General features: G+C 44.9%; 1 protein-coding gene across 2 annotated transcripts in view; it reads left to right on the forward strand.

Annotated features, from left to right (window-relative positions):
* Positions 1 to 1,421: 1,421 nt before the first annotated feature.
* Fam234b (family with sequence similarity 234 member B) overlaps positions 1,422 to 14,420 on the forward strand; it is a 49,129-nt gene continuing 36,130 nt past the window's right edge. For both annotated transcript variants that reach the window (XM_006976525.3, XM_015995428.3), the window contains exon 1: positions 1,422 to 1,579. In XM_006976525.3, the coding sequence (XP_006976587.1) occupies positions 1,543 to 1,579 (37 nt within the window). In that variant the 5' untranslated portion in view covers positions 1,422 to 1,542. The remainder of the gene's footprint in view (positions 1,580 to 14,420) is intronic.

Raw genomic sequence — 14,420 nt, forward strand, 5'->3', positions numbered from 1 at the left:
TTTATTTTTATATGTATGGGTGTTTTACCTGCATGTACATCTGTGTACCACATATGTGCTTGATGCTCACTCAAGGAGGCTAGAGTAAAACATAAATAACAAGCCGATGCTGAGGAACATGTCTGTAATCCCAGAACTTGGGAGGCAGAGGCAGGCAGACTTCTGAATTCCAGCCAGCCTGGTCTACATAGTGTGGCCCTGTCTCAAACAACAACAAAACAGTAAGACATCAACCAAAAGGACATCAGACACTCATGAAACACTAGTTGGGGGTGCTCGGTGCTTCGCATGTTTACTTTGTTTATCAGCATTCAGCAGAAGTGGGGAGACCTCACTAGATAAGTAAGAAGCTTCAGTTTCAAGCTGATGTAATGTTTTCAATATTCCTTCCCTTAAATGCTGATCTTTTCTGTGCCCATGGGTGAGAAACCAGTCGGCTCCTGGAAAGAACTCACACCAAGAAACCCATGTCAGAGCCCTTAGCACACTTCAGTCCACACTTAAGATGGGAAAAGAGCCACAGGAGCTGTGTGCTTTAAGAGGATGGTATCATTTAATTCTCTTAGTAAGAAGGAGATAGCGTTTTCATTTCAAGAGAGCCAGCCAGGTGTGGTGTCTCATGTCTGTAATTCCAGCGCTTACGAAGTAAAGCCCGGAGGATTAGGAGTTCCAGGCCAGTTTCAAACACATAGCCAAGTGGATGCCAGTCTGCGCTACATGATCTCAAAAATAAATAAATAAATAAATAAATAAATAAATAAATAAATAAATAAATAAATAAATAAAAATTTAAAGAATGAATAAATACTTTTTTTTTTTTTTTTTCGAGACAGAGTTTCTCAGTGTAGCCCTGGCTGTCCCAGAAATCACTCTGTAGATCAGGCTGGTCATGAACTCAGAGACCCACCTGCCTCTGCCTCCCAAGTGCTGGGATTTTTAAAGGCACGTACCACCACTGCTTGGCATATCTGTTTGCCTAGGAAAGGCATGCGCAACCACACCTGGCCGTAGATAAATAAGTTAAATAAATAGATAGATAAATAAAGAAAACCTGGTGTGGTATCACGTGCCTGTAATACCGAGGCTTGGAGATGGAGGCAGGAGGATCAGGAGTTCAAGGTCATCCTCACCTACAAAGACAGTTTCCATTAAGACCCTTGTCTCAAAAACAGATGGACGGACAAACAAAGCCAGAGCCCAGTGACTTGCCAAGATGGCCCTGGCAGTAAATAGCGCAGGTAGGCTTCCAATCCAGTCTGTCCATTCCAAACCCACGCGGACTGAACTTCACAGCCCGCGCCTCCCCTAACTACCCCGGCTCTCTCCTCCCAGGCTCTCGGCACACCGGTCGGACCGCCTGCTGAGCTCAGCACGAGCCACTCAGCCTGGCCGGGCACGGGTGACCTGCGGTAGCGGGCGCCTCCTCCCAGCCGTGCTCCCGGCAGGTCACACCTTTCCCGCCCGCAGCCCCACGCGCGGCCCGCAGCGAACTACACTTCCCGGCAGGACGCGGCGCGCGCACGCGCACGGGGGGCCTCCGCCATGGCGACAGTGCTGTCCAGGGCGCTCAAGCTCCCGGGTAAGGAGTCTGCAGCCGGGCGACCACGCCGCCGTGAAGGCCTGGCCTGGGGAGAGGGGCCGGCGAGGCGAGGCCGGCGCGGCGGGGACCTGGCTGTTAGCAGGGAGGGCTGCGGCGCCCGGGGGACGGGAAGGGGCGCCCGGGTGTGGGTCGGGGACCGGGGACGCTCGGGGACACTTGGGGACTCTCGGGGACTCCCGGGGCAGAGACTGCTGGAGGCGCGCGGGGCCGGGTCGGAGGCGGAGGGGCGCGACGGTGACTGTCAGGTCCCAGCGCGTGTCGCCGCCGTCTCCCGGGGAGGGCCGGCCACCGGAGCATCCTTCCCTGAGCACCGGGACTCGCTGCTGCTCTCTGGGGTTGGACCAGAGGGGAAGCCGGGGGCTGCAGGACTGTGAGTGAGTGGCCTGGGCGGAACAGCATCTCCACTCGCTGACAGCCGCCTGGCAGCAGAGAGCTAGCCCAGGCAGGTGTTCCCCTTCCTCCAGGGTGGAGGAGGAGAGCGAAAAGATTAGGAAAATGGCTAATTGAATCGCACCGGGTCACACGGCAGGGGGCTGTGCTGTTTGAAACGCGCTGTTTTAACCAAGGCGCATTTATTCTGCCGTTAGCAAAATTTGAACATTCAGAGCGTTCGAAAAATTGCTTGCTCTACTTAAACGTTTAAACACCAAGTTGTAAGCATTTATCCGCTGATCGCTTAAGAGCGGAAGCAGTTGCTTTCCCTGGCATGTTGAAAAGGGTATCTCCAATGCCCAGCTTGAGGCTATCGGTGGGGCTCAGGGCCCTTGTTCTCAAAGAGTTTCTAGTCTGCTACCTTGAAACCAGCCTGGTGTCTTAGCTGACCCGAGACTTCGTGTCTTTAGATCTTTTCCCCTTTCACGGGCGGCTTGGAACACTGGGAAGAACATCGATAAGATCTATCTTGGAATGTGTACATAATACTGAAATTAAAAGAGACATGTTTTCCCTGCAGGATTCATTTACTCTGAAGAAAGTACTACCCCCCCCCCCCCCCCGCCTCCCCCCGTTTGAATGCTGTCTTCTCAAAGGCATAATTAAATGACAGGCACTTTTAGCTTTTTTATTTGTTTTGGAGTCCTTGTTTTATTTCAGCAGAGATGATTGTTATTCTCTGAGAATAAAGCTGCAGAAAAGGGGTGTACCTCATGGGGAGAGTGCTTGCCTAGCACACACGGAGCCAACCAAGTTCAATCCCCATCAGTGGAAAAAAATGTATTAATATTCAAATGGAGGGGGAACAAGAGAATAATGAGATGGATATGAGCAAAACACAATACTATACATGTGTAAACATGTAATGAAACCGGCATTTTGTATACTATTCAAACTAATATTTAAAAAGAATAATTGGAGACTATCTTGCCTGATCACTTCTGTGTCTTCATTCTGAGAATGTGGCGCTCCTCGGTGTATTGGGTTGTAGTTATTTGATCAGCCGACAGTATACAGTGTTTGGAAGGCAATTTGGCCCTGAGGGCTGAGCTGTGATCAATACTAAGGCCTGCATACAGATCTATATGCCCTGCCCTGTATGTGATGTGGATTTTTTTCTCTTTTTTTTTTTTTTTGCTTGTTTTTCTCCTGGTCTTTCCCTTGCCCTTTTTCTTCACTACCCAAAATATAGTTTGTGGTTTTTATATTAGATAGAAGTTGCTTTCTCAAAGCTGTTTTTGGGATACCTTGTAATTGGGGCTTCGAGGCTGCGGTCCTGGTTGTTACTGTGCTGTGTTTCCTTAGGTAACCCTCTTAGAACTTTTCTGTGTGGGGGAAGTGAATGGAACAGTGGCTAAGAGCAGGAGACGGGCTCTGGATTTGACTGGATCTGTTTTGATTTGACCTCTGTGTTGAGGATCTGATCCAGGGCGTTCGGTAAATACATGCTAGGCATGCAAGCTTCCCCCTGAGCCTCATCCACGCCAGGCTCCAGACTCACTTGGCTAGCTGTTTTACCCCTTCAAGCTTCAGTTTCCTCATCTGTAATAAATAGTGTTGTTCTAGAACATTCTCTACATGCCCCACACACTGCATTGCATGTTTATCTCACAGGGTTATTTGGAATGGTAAAAGAGATAGTTGTACTTAGGAATTTAATTACCTTCTCACACATTAGCTATTGTTTTGGTCATTAGTAGCTTCTGGGGGTGGTACACTCTGAAGGCCTGATCCAGCAGTGAGTGACACAGGACCGAGCTCTGCTGGGGATGCATTTCATCATCTAAAAGCCTTTCACTGAGCTCACAATGGAAAGGCATTTGGCTCTCGTGCCTGGCTTGAGGTTAATAAGTAACAGAGGGACAATGTGACATTCATAAAGCCTGTAGGACGGCTTATCTCTTAGGTATATGTTTTTTTAGTTTTAAAGTTAGAAGCTCAAACACTGAAGGGACTGTTAGAGTACGGTGTTATTGCTGTGGTTTGTTTTATGATACGTGACTTCGAGGACTGTGCCTCTAGATAAACTAAGCCATATTGGGAATTATGTACATTGGTACAGGCACATGTCCCATCACATGGGTGGGTTGCAGTGTAAGCTGAGGTACAGGGTGTCACAGGGTAGCATGTGTCTCAGTGTATTTCCCTAAGCACACCCGGGCATAACGCAGTCGCATCCCTTCATAGGAACGCTTCCTCTGCACATTTGGGAACACAGTTGAGTCACTGTCTCAGTCTCCTAGGAGGAAAGCAGTGACTGTGAAGAGCTGTTCTATCACTGTGTTATGAAACCAGTGTCTTCTCTTGCATTCTTTGCAGACATAAAAGTAAAGTTATATAAGTGTGTGTGAGCGTGTGTGTGTGTGTGTGTGTGTGTGTGTGTGTGTGTGTGTGTCTGTCTGTCTGTCTGTCTGTCTGTCTGTCTGTCTATATGTGGGTATGTGTGGGGGTATGTGCATGTGTATGAAGGAGCCCATGGTGGCTAGAGGCATAGGATCTCCCTGGAGCTAGAGGAACAGGAGGTTGTGAGCTGCCTCATGTGTGCGCCAGGAATTAAATGTGGGTCCTCTGCAAGAGCAGTGCATACTCCTGACTACTGAGTGGTTTCCCAGCCCCTCTGCAGACATTTCACTGACTGGAAACCTGGGTTGGGAAGATGGCTCAGCAGGTAAGAGTACTTGCTACACAAACCTGAGGCCCTGAGTTTGAATTCCTAGTACCCACATAAAAAGCTGGGCATGGCTACACATGTACCCATAACCCCAATGCTGTAGGGGGTAGAGGCAGGAGGATTCCTAGGAATCGTTGGCCACTAACCTAGCTCCAGGTTCAGTGTGAGATCTTTTTCCAAGAAAATAAATCAGAGAGCAATGTAATAGGACACCCACCATCCTCCTGGCATGTGCATGGGCACATACATCTGCATACACATTGTACATATACCACACACACACACACACACACACACACACACACACCCATACCCACTACACATACCTATACACCATGTATGCACACACTACAATACATACATACATATATACATATACACACATACCTTACACATGTGTAACATACATCACACATACATATACATCACATACAGGCACACCACAAACACACCCATGCACAGGTGCTTGTACACACACACACACACACACACACACACACACACACACACACACACCTGGGTGCTCACCAAAAGCAACAGATTCAGAAAGAGTGAGTGCTTGGACACTGGACTGTGAAGTACAGACTCATGTCTGATCTGAGTGTGGCCTAAGGCTAGTCAGGGGCTTCTTGTTCTGCCCATTGCTGTTGTTTTAGTGAATAGTCAGGAAAACAAAACAAAACAAAAAAACCTTGCATAGTCAGAACTTTCAGTCTGTAATAACTAAACCAAAGTTTGTTTTCACACTATCTGTGTTAATGTAAGTTCGAATAGTTATTATGCTCCAAAGGTTGGTCTAGAATTGGCCCTAATCTCCTGAGGTCTTTAAAGGCACCAGCTAATGATAGCTCTGTGCTCTGGTGTGCTTGTCTTCATACTTCAGAGGCCCTGGACTTTATACCATAAGTTTTTCCTATGACGACTTTGGAGACATGGTCCTGCTACTCCCTCCCCACTGCCCATGTAGCCTAGGCTGGCCTGGAACTCACTGCACAGCACAGAAGGACCTTAAATGCCTGATTCTCTTGCCTCCACCTCCTACACGATGTGATTACAGGCATATGCTACTACACCTAGGTGAAGTTAGCCTATTACAATTTTTTAAAAAATACATTTAGTGTGTGTGTGTGTGTGTGTGTATGTGTGTGTATGTGTGTGTGTGTGTGTGTGTGTGTGTGTGTGTGTGTTGGTGTGGGGAGACAAGGGGCATGCACACTTGGCACACATGTGGAAGTCAGAGGATAACTTTCAGGAAGGGAGTTTATGTCATGTGGTCCTGGGGACTGAACTCAGGCTGTCACGTTGGGACCCACTGAGCCATCTCTCTGGCCATTTCTCAGACTGTCCTCAAACTCTTGACCCTCCTGAATTACATGTTCTGCCACACCAGCTGCCAGTTTGACTTTTGTGTATCGTCGTTAGACATGATCCTTCACCCTAAGCCTGGATGCAATGCCATTCCTTTGCCATCCTTGAGGTCCTGTACTTTTACTAGAATGTTCAGTGATGATTATTCTCTGTGTACCCTTTATTCTGAAGTTAGGTTTGGCTTTATTGCGGTCTCTATCTTTCTTTTGCATCTCCTTTAAGTACTGCATGATGGTCCAATTTTTTTCCCTCTAGTTATACATATCCTGTATCAGTCAGTTTCTTAGGGTTCTTAGTGTTTTTTATTTGGTTTGAGTTTTATGTGTACCTGTGTGGGTTTGTGCATGTGAGTGCTGTGCCTATGGAGGCCAGAAGAGGGCGTCAGATCCCCTGAAGCTGGAGTTACAGGCAGCTGTGAGCTGCGAGCTGCCTGAAATGGATCCTGGCAACTGTCCTTGGGTCACCTGAAAGAGCAGTGTGTGTGCTTAACCATAACCATTGAGCCATTTTTCCAGCCCTGGTTTGAGTGTTTTGAGTTGGGGTCTCTTTTTGAAGACAGGGTTGGTCGGAAACTTACTAAACAGCCCAAGCTAGCTTGGCACTCGAGGTGGCCCTCCTGCCTGAGCCTGCTACGTACTGGGATTACAGGCATGGGCACCACAGTCAGTCTGTTTTGAAAGCTTTGGCCTTGGGAGGTAGGAGTAGCCAGTGCAGGCTTTGAAGAACTTACTTGCTCTTTAGCTGTGGGCCAGTTTCCTAAATGCTTAAACCTCAGTTTCCTCCTCCAGAAAATGGGAGGCATTTCTGTCTTAAAGCTATTACACAGGTTTACTGAGGGAAGGAACACCAGCCATGTTATCCTTTTAATTTAGCTAGGCTCTCAGGAGTCATCATCTGTGTCTGATTTCAGAAATATCTATTCTTTTTGATGATTCTATAATTTTTCTGTTGTTGACTTTTTTTGAGACAGGGTCCCACCACACAGCCTTTAAACTCATGAATCCCCTGTCTCAGCTTCCTGAGAGGGGAGACTGAGGGTGCCAGACAAGTAAGAATGTTTTTTTCCATATATACTCTGTTATTTTCTTCATTGTTCTGATCCCTGACTGTTGATATTTCACCTTTTCTATTGAATTGTAGTTGCTTCTTAGAAGTATTACATCTTTTTATGAATCCTTATTTCAAAAAAGATGATATTAATTTTTTTGGAATCCACTGGGAAATAACCTGTTTAATATTTCTTTCATCTTATGGTAGGACTGGTCTATCTTCTTCCCTGAAGCAGTGCTGAAGATAAAACCCAGGACCTTATCTGTACTGGGCAAATGCTTAACTCTAATCTATATTCCTAGTTGCCCACCCTCCCAAATGTTCTTTTCCTGATTTTATTTGCTGTGTTTTGTTGTAGCTTTCCTTGGGTATTTGTAGAACTCTGTAGTGTCTTAGGGAGTGAATGCTAATGTTGGTTTCTTTCTCAAGACTATTCCTGTTTTGATTGGGTAGCTATTTTCCTTTGGGTTAGTGGCTGAGCAGGTGGCAGAGCTGGCCAAGACACGGAGGGAGCTGCGGCAGTTGGAAGCTAGAATTTAATGAGGGCTTGGAGCTCAGATCCTGTGATGGTTTGAAAGAAAATGGTCCCCAAAGGGAGTGGCGCTATTAGGAGGTGTGGCCTTGTTGGAAGAAGTGTGCCACTGTAGGGGCAGGCTTTGAGGTCCCTTTTTCTCAAGCTTCCCTCAGTGTGACTGTCAGTCAACTTCCTGTTGCCTGTGAGATGTAGGACTCTCGGCTGTTCCTCCAGCACCGTGTCTCCCTGCACGCCCCCATGCTCCCCACCATGATAATAGACTGAACCTCTGAAACTGTAATCGAGCCACCCCAGTTAAATGTTTTCATTTATAAGAGTGGTTGTGGTCATGGTGTCTCTTCACAGCAATAAAAATCCAGACTGCAGCCGATTCCTTTCCCAGCAGTTCACTTCTGGCTGCCTCTGTCTAGGCGCGCGGAATGCGTGGGGCTCGGAGTGCTGACCCAGCTCTGCTTCTTCCGTGCCGTCTTTTAATCTCTTACCTTTGCTGCTTGAGTTGTGGAAGTGGATCTGGGCTCTTTTTGGTTTTGTTTACTCTGTTTTTGTTTTGTTTCTGTTTGTTTTGAGACTGTCTTACTATGGAGACCTGACTGGCCTGAAACTCAGAGAGATCCATGCTCTTCCTCTTGAATACTGGGATTAAAACTGTGCACCACCACACCTGGCATCTTAGAGCTTGGGCTGGCCTGCAGCTCGCTATGTAGACCAGGCTGGCCTGGAACTTGAGGCAATCCCTTGACCCTGCGTTCCACATCCAGATATTTTGTTTTGTTTTGTTTTTGAGAGAGGATCTTATGTAGCCCAGGCTGGCCTAGAACTCACTTTACAGAGAAGGCTTCTAATCTTCCTGCTTCCACTTGCCCCAAGTGCATGTGCCCGGCTTTATGTGGTGCTGGACTCAAATCCGGGCAGGCACTCTCCTAGGCTCCCAGTTTATGCCTTGGTCGCCACCAGTTCAGTCCCAGGGCAGCCTGAAGTCCTCCAACCACGATTATTGTGATCTCGTCACAGTTCAGTGATATTTTGTATTGATTTCTCTGAGTTATTGTCTGGTTTCTGTCTCCCAACTGTGTTGTGTTTATCTAAGTTGTTCTCTTACCAATAAAGACTGGGGAGTCAGATATTGGGGTGAAAACCTTATAGATCAAAGAAGCAGTGGCGGAGCGACCAGCTGACCTCTCTAGACTTCCTAGACCAAAAGGGGTGAAGAAAAGTCCGAGAACCTCCAAGTGCCTCCCCACGCCTTCCTGTGCCTCTCTATCCCAGATCCTCCACGTTCTCTATGGCTAATTCTTGTCACCTAGTCTAGTCAGCTAGTTGCTGGCCCTGCGCCCTGACTCAGGGTTAACTTTATTAACACAGTCTCACAGTGCCACGGTGCAATCCAATATCCTGCAGTATTTCCCCCTTTTTTGTCTAAATAAAAAGGAAAGGTTTTAACTCTAACACAGTAAAACTATGTACAATAAGAACAATTATCAAGTAAGAATTACATTCACAACGTGCAGTTCATTTGTATTTGAAGAAAATACTCTATTATCTATCCTATCTTGATGAATCTAAAGTTTTATACCTAAACTGTTGTAGTGGGTAGCTGTTCTGGCTATGACCTTGAAGCACCATCCCTAGAGATGCAACAGGTAACTGCTCCACCTGCCTATGACCTTGAAGTACATGCCCCTGGGGCGTGGCCCCTCGGGGACCTTTAAGACCTGAGACACATAGGCGTCTTGCCTCTCTTCACTCCATGGTAAGACTTGGATGTGAGACTGATCCAGGCAGCTGGAACAGCATTCCAGAACCTGTATCAATTCTGTTCTGCACAGTGAGTTTTTCCCCATAATAAATCCTTTGCCCTTTAAACAGACTTCATGGATTTCTTGTATTACCAGCCTAAAGTATTCTTTTAGACCTTAAAACATTTTCTTAAATAAGCAACTTAAGATTTTATAAATTTTACATCTCTTGTGTAATTTTTTTTTCTAAATTTGGTAACAAAGAAAACTATAACTATCTAGTCTTCAACCCCATCAGAGACCCGAGAAAGAGAAAATATTACCTGAGTAAACAGAAGTGCAGGGCAAGCACCTTTCAAAACTATAGAAATGACAGAGACAGCTGCCTGGACAGTCACCCAAGGTTCCTCTGCAATGCTGGGACATTCACCTTCAGCCTACGGGCCTAGAATATCTGACAGACTTTTCTGTGAAGCAGGAATTTTAAAGTATTGGCCTACTTTGTCTTTGCAAAGTTCGGCAGTGAGCTTTCTTTGTGTCCTGCTTGTCCAATTTGGACAGCATTCTGTCAGCAGTTGAGGCAAGGGAAGTTTCTTGCCCAGTGGCTAATTTTCCCACAATGAAAGCAAACATGGAGTTTGTCAGTACCCATCATACTCTGTGAAGTAGTTTGGTGCTGCTAGGAGTAGACATGTCTCGCTGTCATGAAAAGCCTTATGTTAATAAAACATCTTAAATGTTATATTCTGTAGATCTCTGAAGTGTTTGAAGACCACCTATCTAAGATACATGAGGCTAAATAAAGCTTTTTTCTGTCTGTATCTAAACTCTTGCTACAAGTTTGATTGTTATTTTAATTATCCTAAATAATTTAATAATAGCTTTCAAGGACTAGATCTTTATAATTTTAAATGAGTTGCATAGGTACAATACCTTACAGTTTGTTATAACAAAAATAACCTTAAATTTGTATTAATATACAAAAATCCATACCAATGCAAAGTATTTGAGACTAGTAGTTGCGTTTTAGTCTAAAAGTAGATTCAATAATCTACCCTTTTATTCTATCATTCCTATATACCCTCTTTTTTTCTTTTTAGAAAGAGATCCCTGAATCTAACTTCCTTTGCTTAATTTCCTCCCTGACTATGACCAATAACAACTTGCAACTAACCCCCCTAAAAAATGGCAAACATCCATAACCGACCGAACAACCAAAAACCACTCACTCCACCTCTTGGGAATGTGGGGTTGTGTTCTTAAAATTACCTCCTGTTGTCTGGGGGTGACGGCATCTTTAGAGAACCCTGAGAAAGTTGGGATAATGGTTAAGTCCTGGGAGAGCTAGCTGTATCAGTTGTTGTCCAGTCTCTGTGTGATGGGAAAGTGCAGGGCTTATCTGAAGTCCTGGCTGGTGCAGGACCAGCACCATCTTAGCTAACCACTTTGAAGTTGTTCTGGATGCAAATTTTGAGGAAACTGCAACAGAGGCATCCTGAGAGGCTGGATCACCACCTGGACTACTTGTCTTCATTGGTGTCTGGTCCTTTCTTTTTTTCTTTCTTTCTTTTTTTTTCTGAAAACACATGCACACTTTTAAAGGTAGCATTAACACAAGTATGGAATGTACACTGTGCACAAATCAACTAAAAATGATCTTTTGCTCCATGTCTGAGCAGGTAAAAGGCATCTGTCAACTTTATAAGTCTGTTGGAAAGTATAACCAAACTGTAATATAAATCTCCATCCATGCCTTATGAAAGGATGGCATGTAATAAGTCATGGGGACTCTGTAGCTGACAAGATTTATCATTCTCATCCAGTCTCAGAGCTGTTCCCATGTTAAGAGATCAGCATCACCTGTCTTTTAGTTTTTCTTGGTTTCTTCCCTCATGTCTGCAGCCAGGATTTTCAGGATGTCTCCCTCGGTCAAATCTCATCTTTATTAATTTTGAAGGAATTCATAACTTTTTGTTTTCTGTGGAAACAAAGGCATAACCTCTCCCCAAACGCAACACGTTTCCTAACTTCCAATCTGAAGTTAAGACAGCCTTAAAATATATAAGCTGGTTTAATTTAGCAATTTTTTCTATAATCTACTATTTCTCAGCAGTTGTTTTTTTTTAAAAAATTTATTTATTTATTATGTATACAGGAGAGGGTGCCAGATCTCTTTACAGATGGTTGTGAGCCACCATGTGGTTGCTGGGAATTGAACTCAGGACCTCTGGAAGAGCAGTCAGTGCTCTTAACCTCTGAGCCATCTCTCCAGCCTCAGCAGTTGTTCTTTACTTACTAGCATTTAAAAATTCAAAGTTAATAAAGCTCTATATAGGATCTAGATGCCCTGTGTTATAATATTCCCATCCTTATGTGGCTTATTCTTTTTATATTAAACTATTTTTTTTCTATGATGGTCTTTATCCATTTTTTTTTCTTTTTCTTTTTTCAGCAACTAAACACATTTCCAAGCATACTATACCTGTTCCCTGTTCAGAGTTTTTTTTTTTTTTTTTTTGGTCTGCACGTGGCTTTCTTTTTCTTTTTTCTTTTTTGGTTTTTCGAGACAGGGTTTCTCTGTGTAGTTTTGGTACCTGTCCTGGATCTCGCTCTGTAGACCAGGCTGGCCTCGAACTCACAGAGATCCCCCTGGCTCTGCCTTCCAAGTGCTGGGATTAAAGGCGTGCGCCACTGTCCCCTGGCTTGGCTTTTTGCAGGCAGCTTCCTGACTTTGTGAGTGAAGCCTTAAAGGGCTAGGTTATCTGCCTTGTGGCTATGCTTAGCACATGGCACTGACACCTGGCTCTGCCCCCCTCAGGTTGGTTCAGCAGGCCATCCAACTGGTTCTGGGCTGCAGCAGCTGCAGCTGCTTACCTTTCTGTGAGAGCCTAGCTTCACACCCGCAGGCACAGGCTAGGTGTCAGGGCCCAGTGTTGGGGCTCAGACCCGACCTATCGAAGGGTTTCTTGAAGAGGGGAGCGAGGAATTGAGAAATGCAAAATAGAAAATATAGATGAAGAAAAAGACAGAATCACAGGATAGCTTTGGGAGGGCCCTGGGTCAATAATCAGCAGTTTTGAGTTTATTTTTGATGGGCTTTTTATACCCTAGCAAGGGGAGAGGCAAAGGGCTTCTCCCTTTCAAGATCAAAGCACAAACATACAACCAAGTGTAGATCCTTCAATCCACCTAGTAACCACGACCCATGGCAAAGCATCTTGTGATTAGGCCTTGAAGAATAAGACACTTGGTAACCATGCCTTTGCACTCTATTATGCAGCCTTGGAGAGCAGCATAAAGCCTGACTCCCTGACCTTGAGTAAAACTACAAGTTGGAATCTTTGTGGGTTCCCAGAGCCAGGAGCCACATTTACTTGCCCCAGCTCTGGGAAGTTGTTGGGCTCACACTGCAGCAGGCATTTATACCTAGTCTTGTTGTGAGTCGCTCCACAGCTGCTACATTGGGTACCAAGTGTAGTGGAACTTCCTTTGGACAGCCAGCTCCCAAATAATGACACAGAGACTTCTTATTAGGTACAAAAGCTTGGCCTTAGCTTAGGCTTGTCCCCACCTAGATCTTATAACTTAAATTAACCTGTTTATATTAATCTACATTCTGCCTTGTGGCTCATTACCTCTCCATACTCTACATCTGATTTCTCCATGTCTCACTGGTGAACTCCACCTCTCTTCTTCCCAGAGTTCCTATCTGTGCCCGGAAGTTCTGTCTATCCTCTCCTGCTTAGCTATTGGCTGTTCAGGTCTTTATTAAACCAATCAGAAGATGCCTTGGCAGATACACATCTTCACAGTGTACAAAAAGTTTATTCTGCAACACAACTGGCCTCTTCTGTCTGTCAAAGCCATCAGCCTCTTTGGGACTTGATGGTGCCTGTAGTTAGTTTCTAGCCACTGGAAAGCTTGCTTCTGTACAGATTGTTTTCATATTGCTTTCTGTTCCTGGCTGTTCCTGTGACCCTAGACTTTATTTTTTCAAGCGTGAAATTATTAGTTGGGTTACATATTCCTGAGATAAGGAAGAAGTGCCTTACCAGGCCAACAAGTGTGTTTTATGCTTAGATGCCCGGGTTTGAATCTGGGTTTTGCTTCTCAGGTTCTTGGTCATAGGGAAATGACCTGTTTTTTAATTATTTTGTTGATAAAATAGGGATTAGACCTCTCATAGGGTCATCATGAGGATTTGATGAATTAAGACACTTTTGGATCAGTTTGGATGGTAGTCAGTCAAGACATTTTTAGTTCTTTTTTTTTCTGAGACAAGGTTTCTATTTGTAGCTCTGGCTATCCTAGAACTGGCTGTGTAGACCAGGCTGCCTTTGAACCCACAGAGATCTGCCTGTCTCTGTCTCCCAAATGTTGAGGTTAAAGATGTGCACCACCACCTGACAACATTTTCAGTTATCACAGTATCATCATCACCATCAATTCTGTGCACTCTGTTCCTTGTTCAAGTACTGAGACATATATCTACTTCTGTTGTGTTCCCTCAAGGAGATAAGAGTTTCATGAATTTGCAGTGATTGTTCCTATTGGGAATGTGCTGTTTTCTCCTTCTCCCCTCCCCTCCCTCTCTTTCTCCTCTTCTTCTTCTCCTCCCTCCTCTCCTGGTTTTAAGGAAGGGAATTATGGTAGAAATACCTCCTGTGACTATTAGAAGTGTGTATTCCTATACAAGAACATCCATTAATTATTCTTCATAGAGTCACTAAAATTGTCTGCATTTCTGTAGCGTATCTCGCCAGGCCCCTTCCCGTCTGTCGCAGCGTAATCATGGTAGAAGTGAATTGCCTTCAGTTGTTCTGTTAGCTGGTATTTTATTAGTTTGACAGTTTCACTTCTTTGGGAATTTTTGTGAGGCAAAGATTGACAAGATTGATTGATTGAGGTAGATGCTGCTTCTAAATTTTTCACTTGGTTCTTAAGATCCAGTGGTAAGGCCATAGGGTGGCCTGAGCGCAGTTCAGAATCCTAGGAAGTTTTAAGAGGTGTGTGGTGAGGCTACCAAGA

The sequence above is a fragment of the Peromyscus maniculatus genome, chromosome 3, assembly GCF_049852395.1.
Source record: "Peromyscus maniculatus bairdii isolate BWxNUB_F1_BW_parent chromosome 3, HU_Pman_BW_mat_3.1, whole genome shotgun sequence".
Classification (NCBI taxonomy): Eukaryota; Metazoa; Chordata; class Mammalia; order Rodentia; family Cricetidae; genus Peromyscus; species Peromyscus maniculatus.